At 43.5% G+C, this 13,786-nt stretch overlaps 1 protein-coding gene across 1 annotated transcript in view; it reads right to left on the minus strand.

The window, feature by feature from the left end:
* The window catches only part of Blnk (B cell linker), a 65,302-nt gene that overhangs the window by 41,015 nt on the left and 10,501 nt on the right, over positions 1 to 13,786 (minus strand). Inside the window, exon 2 of the mRNA XM_021152187.1 lies at positions 1,833 to 1,898. Within this exon, the coding sequence (XP_021007846.1) occupies positions 1,833 to 1,898 (66 nt within the window). The remainder of the gene's footprint in view (positions 1 to 1,832; positions 1,899 to 13,786) is intronic.

Below are 13,786 nucleotides of genomic sequence, written 5' to 3' on the forward strand. Positions count from 1 at the left end.
AGAGAGAGAGAGAGAGAGAGAGAGAGAGAGAGAGAGAGAGAGAGAGAGAGAGGGAAAAGTGCTCTAGGGACAGCAGGCAAAATGTTTGAAATGGAGACTGTCGGGATCATTGGCTGCCCATGGCTTCTGTCAGATGACTGAACACGAGAGAGAAACCTCACACCACTGAGAACATTGGAGTTGCAAATCTGGCAGCTGGGGCAATCCACAATTGCTAGTGGCTCTGACAGTGGCTAGTGTGGGGTATGAGATGCCATAGTGGAAAGGATAAACAGAAATGACCTCACATATCTGCCAGCCTCGGGACAGAGCCTGTCCTCCTTTACAAGACGACCCCTTCCCCTCACAGAGGACCACAGCCTCTGCCTTCCAGTCCCCATGTATGCTAAGGCTCCTGCACAGGTTAGGTTCTAAAACCAATCAAAGAGAATGAGTACACTGTTCTACAGACACGGAGAAATGACCAGGGCTATGCTGCCGTTGGCATGAAATTGGGGGCAGGGGGAGATTTAGCAATAGTGATAAAACTTTAATTTTCACTTAGACATCCTATTTCAAGAGTTTAGATTAACGGATAACTTGAAGTCTGAGAAGACCCTCACTTGAGTATTATCTTTGACAACTAAATGGAAAGGTAGGGCTAGAGAATTTCGGTTGATGGGAGGGAACTATCACTCTAGAGAAGTTATCAGTTCAAACACACGCCCTCTCCTTTAACACACCTACTAATCTACAGTTGGTTTGTTTAATCATAATGTACTCATAGTAGACTACTAAGCAGCACTTACAAAAAATATGATTTATCTTTTCATACTAATAAAGCGGTCCATGGTAACAGCAACACCACAAGCTGGGAGAACTGTATATGCAACACGATGCTGCTTGAAACAGAAATGCCTGTGTGTAAGTTCGTGCAGTGTTGGCATATGCATGCCTGTGTAAGTGTAGACAGATAAGTGTGCATGAATCACCGGGATAGCACATTGGACGAAGCCTGTTTAGGGGAGGGGCTTAGAGAGGGACTATGCAAAAGTGAGCAGTCCTGATAGATTTCAAATTCATCTGATTGTTTTCATGTTGAATTTGTATTACACTAATAAAAAATAAGTGAATTTAAAAATTGACCTTTAAGCAGAGTGTGATATCAAATACCTTTAATCTTGGCACTCACCCAGGAAGGAGGCAGAGGTAGCTATATCTCTCTTTGAATTTGAGGCCAGCCTGGTCTACAAGTTGAAAAGCCATCCAGGGCTACATAGTGAGATCCTATCTCAAAAGACAAATAAAACAAAATGTTATTTCATCTCGACTTAGACTTTGAATAGTGAATGCAAGAAATATATACAATTTCTGTGGTGTGTGTGTGTGTATGTGTGTGTGTTTTAAATTAAGGGCTTTTTGATGCGGATGAAAACCCAGGATTGTGGCTTTGCTCCTTCAAGAGCTTGATGAAACCTGATTTTCAGGCAAAAGCAGAAACCAAACTGTAGCCCAGTGACAAGGCACCACCCCAAAGCAAGCCACGCTTGTCTCAGTGGCACCTAGGTAATGCAGAACAGAAGGAGCCAGGCTGAGTTACCTGTGCTCTTCCTGGCTTCTCCAGTTTTATACCCAGGCCCTAGCTCAACAGTCATCCAAATGGTTCTCCTGCTCTGTGCCTTGAGTGGGCCGAGCATCCCTCCTCAGGGAGATGGGGATGGTAGGTCCCTGAGTTCTACTTCACTCCCTAGTAAGAAGAGGAGGGGCATCACGGTCTCCACTGGCCGGCAGAGCTTTGCTCTCCACTCAGCACTCAATAACTCAATGCATAGAGATAATAGTGACTAACTTACTTTTTTATCTTGTCCATTATTCCACCTTCATTGTTCTTAATATCATGGACCATCTTTTGAAGCTGTCTGTAAAAAAAAAATCACAAGCATAAAATATTAACATCCAGGCTAATTTTTGCAATACAATTTTTACCTTCATCAAGAAAAGGCACTGGTGCTATTTGGGTCACAAACTAATGCTGGCATATTTTTTAAAGCTATTTTATTTAGTTTCTTTGATCTCTTCCTCTCTTCTAACCCTCTCCTCCAAGACTAGGTAGGAGAGAAAGGTTAAAGGGAGGAGGGGGCGTAGGTATCTTTAAACTACTTTCTGCTGACTAGGGACATTGAGTTTTGGAGGGCTGGTTTCACAGTCAGGATATCTCTAACTTCTTGTCACTTTGCTCTTTGCTTCTGATCACTCACAAACCACACCACCACCAACCAGGAGCAGCAGAGGGGAAGCAGCAGCTTTCTTCCTTTTTTTCTTCTTCCTTCTTCCCTCCTTCCTCCTCTTCTTCCTCTTCCTCCTCCCCTTCTTCCTGTTCCTCTTCTTCCTACCCTTCCTCATCTTCCTCATCTTCCTCTTCCTCCTTCTCCTCCTTCAGAACACCCCCCTGTCCCTCTCAGAACTCTGGCATTTCTACCCTCTCCAGACTCCTCCGAATTAAACTATCTGCAGCTGGCAGAGTCATTCCCTGCCAGAGCACGCACGAGGCAAATAGTCTGCTGCTGTGAATAACCTGAAGCAGCCTCATATCTCACTCTGGGATTAAAATGAAAACATGTTCACATAGCATAACTAGGGTTTTTAAGAAACCCAAACTCTCACTACAACTGACTACCAAGGTATATTTGTCATTTCTAATGGGCATTCTAGGAATCACTAAGGAGATGATGACATTGGGCACTGTAACTTGACTGGCTGAAGCTGGAGATGCTGTTTGGTAGTGAGGTACATGCTGGTCCCCATACCCATCATTGAACAGACAATTCTGGGTCTGTGAATATAACTCAATAGTAGAACCCTTGCCTAGTGTGCTGAAGGGCTTCATGAAACAAGACAGAGTCATCTGGGAAGAGGGAACCTCAATGTCACCACCACATTGGCCCGTGGGCAAGCCTCGGGGTGTTTTCTTGATTAATAATTGATGCGGGAGGGCCCAGCTCAGTGTGGCAGGTGATCTTGGCTGCTATAAGAGAGCAGGCTAAGCTTGCCATGAGGAGCAAGCCAGTATGTATGTAGCACACCTCCATGACCTTGAGTTCTGGTCCTGACTTCCTTCATGATGGAATGTGACCAATGGCTATTTTATATTAAAATATATGCCAGATGAAAACTAAAGCCCATTGGAAAAGTTTATGTACTATCTGATTCCAACAGTGTACCTGACATTGTGGAGAAGGGAAAGCTACAGAGAAGATAAAAGAGCAATGACATCTATAGGCTTGAAGGTCGGAAAGGCTACAGCGTGAAAGAAACAGCGACAAGGTTCTGTAATAGTAGACCCATGTAGTACACGTGACTGTACTATAGTTCCCATGGAAGGTACTATGGAAACAATACTAAAAAATGCTTGTCTTAATTCCAGTCTTCACTAATAACATTCCTTTAAGCAACTGCCCAAGCTTCCAAGGCTGATGCACAGAGAAGCATCTAATTTATACAATTGCCATCTTGGCCTTGCATCTTCTACGTAATAGATGTGTGTATACAGGTGGTGCCCCAGAAATATGTTCAATATTTGAGTCTATTAAAAATAAATATAATGCATTTTCATTTCAACTGACGCATAAAGGTTGAACATATTTATGGGGCCCATCTTGCATTTTAATACATGTATGTATACATCGTGTAGGGTTCACATTAGGCCAAAATGCTACAGTTCTCCTTAAACAATTATCATTTCACTATGGGAGAAACAAAATTTCCCTTTCCCTAGAATATCAGAACTTATTTGTACTATCAAGCTAATTCTCCACACTTAAGGACGGACCTCATGCCCAACAGTAGATGGCCAACACAAAGCAAACTCAATGATATTTTGGGAGGTTTTTGTCTCATAATGCTTTGTCCTTATAGGTCCTTTGCTGATGTGTTATGGTTTCTGACTTTGTGTTTTATGGGATTTATGTATGTGCAATTGTGTGTGTCTCCCTGTCTATGTATGTTTTATGTTCTTTTTCCTTTTTATACCCTTCGTACTCTGGCCTTTATTTTATTTCTTTTCCTTTTTTCTTTTCTTCCTTTCTTTTTAAAGATCATTTTAGACCTTTCTTACAGTGATAGAGAGAAAGAAAGGGTATGGATTTGGGTGGGTGGGGAGGTGGAGAAAATCTGGGAGGAGTTGTGGGAGAGAGATTGCAATCAGAATATATTATATGGACTATATATATATGCAATCAGAATATATTATATATTATATTATTTTCAATAATAAGAAGGAAAAAATCCCTATAATTTTGTTAATTATTGATCAACCTTTCCCCATCCCCTTTTCTCCACTTTCTTACCCATCCCCATCATGTTTTTGATGAGTGAATAATATTCTATAACTTGTATTGTCAAACTTTATTTTTCTGCTCATTGTGGGCACTCAGGTTGCTATTTCTTGGTGCCGATGGATAGTGCTTCAGTAAGCAGCAGTTTCTTCCATAAACGACTTCATTTTCTTCAGCATATGTCCAACAGTGGGATTGCTGGATCATAGGGTAGCTTTATTTCTCTGATTTGGGGGGGGGGATTTCCATATTGCTTTCCACAATACTACCAAAGTCTATTCCTACCATACTGGGTTCCCTTTGCTCCACATTCTTGTAATCCTACTTCATTTGATGGCGAGGGCCATGCAGGAGGAACGGCAGATGGCTTTGGAACTCATGGGATTCGGCCCACTGGTTAGCATAGCCATGATGGGTTCCCCTCTATTGTGACATGACCCTGAGGACCACACGTCCTGAGGGCTTCATGCTGTTATGAAGTTCTGCCCTGCTTGCTGTCCTCACATCCCTCTTGATCTAAGAATTGTATGAAAACTCAGAGGGAGCTTCCAGCCCCTCACTGGGCAGTATCTCTGCACTCACAACATTCGGGCTTGATCTCTCTCAGGCACTGCTGCCAGAGCACACTTATGATTCAATCAACACCCTAGGAAAGAACTCAGATTTCTAGCCACCCTTAGACAACATTCAGGAAAGTAAAATTGTTAGCAAAGCTAGGGTAAGATGTTTTTTTTAAATAAATTTATTTATTTATTATATGTAAGTACACTGTAGCTGTCTTCAGATACACCAGAAAAGGGAGTCAGATGGTTGTGAGCCACCATGTGGTTGCTGGGATTTGAACTCTGGACCTTCGGAAGAACAGTCGGGTGCTCTTACTCACTGAGCCATCTCACCAGCCCAAGATGTTTTTGATACGGGCTCTGATATAGAAAATCTTAGGGAACAATCTGAAGATCAGAAAAGAAAGTCACACTCTTAATAGTTAAGCTAGGGACCCTTTGTGGTCAAGGAACAAGAACAATGGCGGCCCTGGCTGACAGGACTCTCACTGAGGCTGACTGGTGATGACTGATTTCTTATACCCATTTTTGCCCTCAGCTTCCTGAGAGGATTTAAGAAGAATTGCTGATGAATAGATATGCATTCTGAGGGCTTAAAGTAGATATGACTGACTTTTATATACAAGTTTAGATTTGTGATTCTTTTAAGGTTACTTTTAAAGATAGATAATAAAACAATTAATCCTCTCTTTGTAACTACCAATTGCTGACTGCCAGTAAGAGAAACTGGCTGAGAAAACTCCCTTGCTTGCTCACATTGTTAACCTATAACAAGTTGCTTAGTTACGAATGTATGTGAGTTTGGGGGAATAATTTTTCTTTACCTGTACTACATAATGTTATTTCTTGTAAAGGTACTGAGGAACATGTTGGGGTTTTTTTTGTTGTTTGTTTGTTTTGTTTTGTTTTTTTCATGGTCACTCAGTAGAAGAAAACTAGGACATAATCACATTGTAATTTTATACTGCTTGAAAGACTTTGATTGGGTATATAGGCTATAGGGGAAAGAATAAAATTGTTGAAACATTATTCCATCCATCAAATCTGTCTGTCTGTCTGTATGTCTGTATGTCTGTATGTATGTCTGTATGTAAAGCTTGTCTGGAGCTTATTCAGACACACAATTGTGTGTGTGTGTGTGAGAGAGAGAGAGAGAGAGAGAGAGAGAGAGAGAGAGAGATATGCTTGGAACCTGCTTGTTTGAGCTTTGCTCCATCTATTCTATGTATGAATATATATGTGCTTGTCTGTCTGTCTACATGTATGTACATATGCATGCATATATGTATGCATTTGTATATATGAGTTTATTAGATATGCCTTTACTTCATTTACTCAATGTGTGTGTGTGTGTATGTATATGTGTGCATGAATTTTTCTCTCTTTCCTTCTCTTTCTTGCCAGCTCCAAGGAGTTAAGAGTTCAAAGTTTGTCACTGGCTACAGGGAGTGCCCGGCCAGTAAATTAAGCTTTCTTCCCTCTGAGAAAAGTCTGTTGAGTAATTTCTCTTATCACTGGCTGCTATAAGCAGCAGGTCCTGTCATTATCAGGACCAACCCTTGTCAGCGGCTCTAAGCATTGACCCCCATTGGCTGCCTGCCTTGGTTCAACCACCCCACAGATGGTTATTGGCAATTTGTTAGTGGTCATTCTAACGGGAGTGAGGTGATACTTCATTGCTCAGGACACAGAAAGTGTTCGGCTTCCTGTTTCAGTCAACAGCACACCGCCCCTGTCTACCATAAACATGGGAGAAGAGCAGGAGGGAGAGCTCTGGCTGCTGGTGGCCTACAGTCTTCCCTTACCTAAGCTCATCAAGTAATGCTGGGTATCAGAGCAGCAATGCCAACTCCATAAGCCACAAAGCACATTGACATCATATACCATCTTGTCTTCCATTGATCTCACTACAACTTGTCCATGGGAGATAGATTAAGCTAAAGAAGGGGCCTTAATTAAGCTTGGGATTGGAGTCATGCAGAGTTTATAATCATCCTGATACCCAGGACTCACTCCAGACCACTGAACCCAGAGTCATTGACCCTCAAGTGTTTCCAATGTGTCACTGAAGCTGAGAACCTCAGACAGCATTATCAGGGTAGGAGAGCTTTGTGCACCCCACCCCTCCGCTCTGGGGATCTGGTCAGAGAAGGCACATCAAGGGGGACCACACAGAGCCAACTGACCTAGGCATTGGAGGGTGGAACAAATTCTGGAAGGATAGTTTGTGGAACATCAAGGTGAGGGGCTCTGGGGAAAGCAGCTGTACTGAGGTGTAGCCAGTAACCAAACAGGAGTCCTAAGAAGCTCACATTTTACAAGATTCATGCCCCATTATCTTTTTAATAGAATATAGAAGAGGATTAAAAAAAACAGTAGCATCTGCCACAAGCATATTTTTAAAGCCTATCAAAAGCATGGTGTGTGTGTGTGTGTGTGTGTGTGTGTGTGTGTGTGTGTGTGTGTGTGTGTGTGAAGTATCTTACTTTTTCCTTCAGCTCACACTGCACTCGCTGGACCGTGAGTAGGGGACACGGCATGCTGGTATTTGCTCTACTTCCCTCTCCCAGAGAAGACCGAATGCAAAGCAACCAGATCAGAGAAAATCCCCTGTGGCCTGGTCTTCGGATTAAGAGTCTCAAAGGAGAGCAAATCCAGCTGAGAGCAGATCTATCCCTTTCCTTTCATCCATTTCAACCTCAGCTCCAGTTCTTGGATTTCACGATTCAGGAGCTGTAAGGTTTGCCCTGCCACCTGAGTCCATCTGAGCCTAAGTGCCCCTCCCTACCTGGGAAACGCTGTGCCCAGCCAGGCCTCAAGGCCCAGCACTCTGCTTCAAGGGCCTTCAAAGTCCCTGCTTCTAAATCTCAAACTTCACCTGGCTTTTATTCCCTTCCTCAGGAGTCTGTAGGAGCTCCTTGGTGGCCACTGACCCTAATGTGGGGCTTTTATCTTGGCTGATCATTACTGGAGCCCACCCTGATCTCTGTGGAAGCTTCCATCTCAGGAACCCTTAGGACCTCGGTGCTGATACAAATGGGAGGCCTGCCGTCTCTAGCTACTTGTTTCTAAGGTTAACTCGGAGTAATATTTTCTCTGTGATCCTCTGTCTCTGTGCACATGTATAAGGAACATATCCAGCCTCTTTACTACTTTTTACTACAAATGTATGTTTAAAACTGCTTTTGTTTTAAACTTACGTAAAATATATATTTGTTTAAAATTGTGTGTATGTGTGTGTGTTTGTGTGTTTGTGTTTTTTGAGACAGGGTTTCTCTGTGTAGCCCTGACTATCCTGAAACTCGCTCTGTAGATCTCTAACTCAAAGAGATTCACATGCCTCTGCCTTCCAAGTGCTGAGGTTAAAGGTGCGCACCACCATCTCCTGGCTTAAACTTATATTTTAAATTAAAAGTGTTTGAATGAACAGTCCTAGGTCTATTGGATTATTGTGTGTTGGTTTTCTTTCCACCATGTAAGTCCCAGGAACCAGGCTGGGTAAGAAGCAAATTTAGCTGGCCTTTGTTTTGAGACAGCATCTCCAATCCCTTTTTTTAAAAAAAATATTTATTTATTTATTATATGTAAGTACACTGTAGCTGTCTTCAGACACTCCAGAAGAGAGCATCAGATTTTGTTACGGATGGTTGCAAACCACTATGTGGTTGCTGGGATTTGAACTCAGGACCTTTGGAAGAGCAGTCGGCACTCTTAACCACTGAGCCATCACACCAGCCCTCCAATCCCTTTTGAGTGTTCACATGGTTTAATATTTTTGACTCCAGATTCCTTTTTAAGATGTTAGTTATCATTTTCATAGGAGTTCCATTTTCTGGGGAGGGGGCATGGGCGACTGAACTCAGGGCCACACATATACTAGTAGGTATTTGCTATGTCCCCGGCCCACATTTTAGTTTTTAATTAAATTGTAATACATATTTAATTTAGGGGGAAAAAAACTTCCAGGAAGCCATAGAAAAGGAAAACAATGGCTCTTGTAATCTGCTGTCCTTGGATCGCCAGACTTGAAGCTTCTGAGTTCTCTTTGAGCTTGCTGGTGTTTTGTCACCAGTCATATGAACAGAAATGCCAGACACTCAGAGCAACAGGAAGTACAAAGGCTCAGAGGTAGGATCATCTGGGACCTTTGGGGCCTGGTGGGAAGCTCAGAGCAGCAAGGAGAAGGAGAGGGACTGCTATAAGCCGGATGCAGCCAAAAGTGAGGCTAACCGGACAGGGGCACGTGCCAAAATCTTCCCACAGGCTCATGATGAGATGAGTCCCAGGTAGCAGGAAATGCTCATGGACCGTTCCTGGGGTGTGTCATGATTAAGGGAAGGACAACGGGGACATTGTGTGCAGGGGACACTGGTGGCCAGTCGGACCTCTCTCTGCTGAGCCTGCACCCAGAATAGTGAACACACTGAAGACATAGGAGGATGTGAAATTTTTCTCCTGGGAATTCAGGCAGACAACTTTCAAATGCGACATTGCTGCCCAGCTAGTCTCAGAAAAACAAAGCCTCGGGAGGCAGCTCAGGGGTAGAGCACGTAAAACACAAGGCCACGGGTTTTAGTTCTGTCACAGAAAGAAAGAAAAAAGACAAACTCTGGTGTTAAAGTTCTGCACAGTGTGCCATGTGGGAGTCTGTGGCAGAAAGACTAACAAGAGCAAAGCCCTGCTGTCGTTTAAAACTTCTGTCTCTCTGTGTTTGATTCATGCAAGTGTTTCATGTGCACGTGTGTGTTGGTGCATATGCCAGGAGTCACCCTCTATCTCTCTTCCACCTTCTTCACTAAGGAGGGTCCCTCAAAGCCAGAACTCATCAATATAGCTGCTCTTGCTAACTACCTTGCTCTGAGGATCCTTTGCTGCTGCCTTCTGAGGCTGGGGTTGCAGGTGGGCTGCCGTGCCCACTGACCGGGTATTCTCATGGGCTCAGGGGATCTGAACTCCGGTCCTTAAGCTTGCATGACAGATGCTTTAACTGTTGCATCATCTTCCTGGCCTCATATTTCAATTTCCAATATTTAGTTCTTAATGGGTTAGTTTTGTATTTTTTTTCTCAAAATATTATTTACCTTGATTTACTTCTTTTTCCAGACTCCTTGAAGTTTGGTGTCATGGTTTTTTTGTTGTTGTTGTTGTCTGTTTGTCTTATTTATTCCAAAGTTCAAGGAGCTAGCCAAGCTTGGAATGCAAAATTATGCTGAATATAAATCCTGCTGCCCTCTGTGATGGCAGCAGAGGACAGAGAAATCCCTCCCCATTTCCTGGCTTGCCCAAATCCTCCGGCCTCTGAAAACTCAGAGAAAAGCCAAGGATTCTCAGTCCTACACAGAATCCTCTCGGATAACTTCCGACTCAAAGGAGACATCTTCTGGCTCCCGACCCACCATTCTGAAGCAGACTGCCCTGTTATTTGCATGCCACAGACATCCTCCAACGGGCTTCTTCTTCCCCCACTTGAAGTCTAGCCTCCTTCCTCCATATTCTGGTCTCAACTTCCCCATGCCCACCTCCTCCAGCTTGACCTTCCTGTGGCATTAATAGTGTTATATTTAGGTTTGTGAACTCAGCACCCACACTCGCTTCCTTCTGAACAATGTGGTGTAATTACGGACACATTTTGGTGGTTCCTTCCATGGCAGGGTAGCCATAGTATGCCTCCTAGGGTTCCCATTCCATTTTATTGATGCAAATACTGAGGTCTAGAAGGAGCACAGTGCTGTTCCAGACTGTCTAGTTTTGAAATCTAGGCTTCTTATTTTGTCTATGAAGTCATAGAAATTTAGAAGTGGCAGAGACCTTGCCATGTTCTGGGTCAGTCTCCTCTTGCCCCAAGGGAGAGAATTAAGTTCTAGGGAGATTTGGTGACTGTCCCAGGGCTACCTTAGTAGAAAATTGCTTTGTTTCTTTTGTTTCTTTTCCTCTTTCCCACCTGGCTCAGATCTCCTGCTGGGATATATGGGAATGAGGCACCTCTTCCATTCTGGGCCACAACCACGGGAACTCTGACTGAAGCACATACCGGGTAAGACAGAGCTGAAAGACTGAGCCACCCTTGGGCCAGCCCAGAGCCTTGGAGAAGGAACCAGAACAGAAGGAACCCTTAGCATTTGTTCTGTATCATGCACCAGGTATTGAGTGTGTCACAACCTCGCTGTGTAGCTCCTAGTTTTGTCCCATTGTCTATCATGACAAGCACATTAACCATCTTTTACATCTACAGTAGCATATTCATACTGCTATGAGAGCCCCATTTATAGAGATGAGAACATGTAGTCAGGGAAGCTGAAGGATTCATGTAGTCCTATTGTTAGTAAGAGGTGATACACAAACTGAAATGTGACCTCAAAGTGCATAACCTGTGCTCGCTCTGGACAGTACACAGATTTATTTCAACTTGGGCCCTTTTCTGGGGAAGTGACCAGCTTCACCATGAGCCTCTATGGACAGCCTCCATTCTATCTTTGAAGATGGCACACAGTCCCCCTACCTGCCCAGCAGTCATACTGAGGATGCATGTGTCCCCACTCCTACCCTGTTATTGACTTCCAAGGTCAAGCATTTTGCTAGTGGGGGGTGTGAGTTCTTGTGTATCTCAGCCTTTAGGGACGGGCAGAAAGAAAAGAGGAAGAGGCAGATGGCAGTGGGAGGTAAGGAGAAAAGGTAGTGTGTGAGAGTAGAAGGGGATGCTGTGGGGATCTCCAGGCCTGGAACATGTTGGTAGTGATTGAACAGAGAAGCTGGAAGAAGCACTGTTGTTTAATGGCCTAGGCAGAAAGGCCCCGTGGAGCCTGGAGCATAAAGCCCCTGCCTGCCTGACACCGTACCTCACAGTTAACAGCCACTAACCATGGAAAGTAGATCACAGATGTTTCAAGCATCCTTCGCCGTCTCTATTCTCCCACCAACATCTACAACTATTTGCTGCTGGTGGTTGGCGTGTCTACACTGTTGAGCCAGGTTAGACACAGGCAGAAATTGGGCTGCACTTGTTACAATCAGGAACAGAGAGGATTCTACCAATATTATTTAAAGTCCTGATCCCATTTACCCTGTCAGGCAGATTGACTGGGGACTCTCCTCATTGAGAGAGGTGGGCTGACCAAAAACCTGTGCTATCATCCTGTCTTCACCCTGTTCTTGGAAGATTTGCTGCTGGATATGACCACAAACATTGTCATGGTTCTTTCTCTTTCTGATTTCAGTGGCTAGAAGCCCTTGGTGCCTTCAGGGCTACAGCTTTTTTTCTCTTCTCTGAGAATGCAGGGCCCTGCTGCCCTGGGGCTTTTACCACCCATGCTTCATGGAAGGGAGTAAAGATTCTCCAAGAGGCTGAAAAAAAAAAGCAAGTTATAACCCAAACAATTACAGGGGGCTTCTGTGTCCATAGAGAGGGAGGCCCTTGGGTGAGCCGGGCCTGTTAATTAATTCTCATATGCTCACTGTTTCTACCAGGTCCTATCTAAGGAAGCTTAGGATGCCCAGCCTCTCCATTACCAGCAAAAACAAACAAACAGAGAGAGAGAGAGAGAGAGAGAGAGAGAGAGAGAGAGAGAGAGAGAGAGAGAGAACAACAACAATAATAACAACAGCAAAACAGAGTTTCTAAGCCAAAGCAGCTAGAAATTTTTTGTAAAAGCAGGTGTCAAGAAGTCTTTCAAAGCTGCTGCTAGAATATTCTGGAAATACTTCTCTAGGAAATGAATGTGCTTAAAGAATTTGAGTGTATCTTTTTTAAAGCTAACTTAATGGGTCACAGAGGGGTGAGAGTCATTCAATTCACCCCTCCTATGATCAAAGTACGTTAGATACATGTGTGAACCCCCCAGAATGAATCCTATCATTTTATATAATTATTATATGTTAGCAGAAAAAATGTTTAAGTGTACAAAATGCTGTATGTGTGTGTGTGTGTAAATCTCATAACAAAACCCACTGTGTATATTTAATGAATACTAACATAAACAAAATTTAGTTGACTCAACTGGAAAAAAGGACTCTTGCCTGTGACCACGTGGTATTGCACAGTGTTGCCACCTGCTTGGCGAGGCATTCATTCCTGCAGCTAAACCTCAAAACATTGTTTAGAGTAAAGAGCAGGTTTGAAGAAGAAGTTTCCTATGTCCTGAAAATATTTGACCCAGTTAAACTTTTCTTTCTGGGATTTGACTTAAAAAGAGAGACATTGGGAACATCTTGTGTTTCCGGCGGGGGGAGAGGGGGGAGTAGAAGGTTGAAAAGAAACTTTGCAATTCTCAAAAAGCCTGAAGAAATGTCCATCAGGAATACCTTTAGGGTTGTGGAGAAGGCACACTCCATAAAGTTTTTGCTACACAAGCAAGGGGACCTGAGTGTGACCTCCGAGAATCTATGTAACAAAGGTAGGCACAGTGGGTGTCCCTGTAACCCCAGCACTACAGAGGCAGAGACAGGATGACCAGAGAGCTTGCTAGCCAACCAGTCCAGCTTAGTCTTTGAACACCAGCTTTAGTGAGAAACCAGACTCACAAACAAAGTAGAGAACAATTGAACATGAAACAATGTCTCTGGGGCTTTGGGTCTCTGGCCTCCAAACACATGTGCACACATGAACAAACACTCACACACTGTTACATATGCTTAAGTAAACTCAGATATTCACACACAACACAAGACAAAGGAATACATTTAAAGAGAATGAAGTTATGTCGAATTAGTCAAAGAAAACTTTGACCATGACCTCTTAAATAGACTGCATTATCAATTTTTAAAAATCTATCTATCTATCTACCTATCTACCTATCTACCTATCTACCTATCTACCTATCTACCTATCTATGTGTGCGAGCGCTCGTGCACACACGCGTGCACATGCACGCGCATACACACACACATACCATGTGGTCCAGGGAGTGGACCTCA

The sequence above is a fragment of the Mus caroli genome, chromosome 19 (assembly GCF_900094665.2).
Source record: "Mus caroli chromosome 19, CAROLI_EIJ_v1.1, whole genome shotgun sequence".
In the NCBI taxonomy this organism is placed as follows: Eukaryota; Metazoa; Chordata; class Mammalia; order Rodentia; family Muridae; genus Mus; species Mus caroli.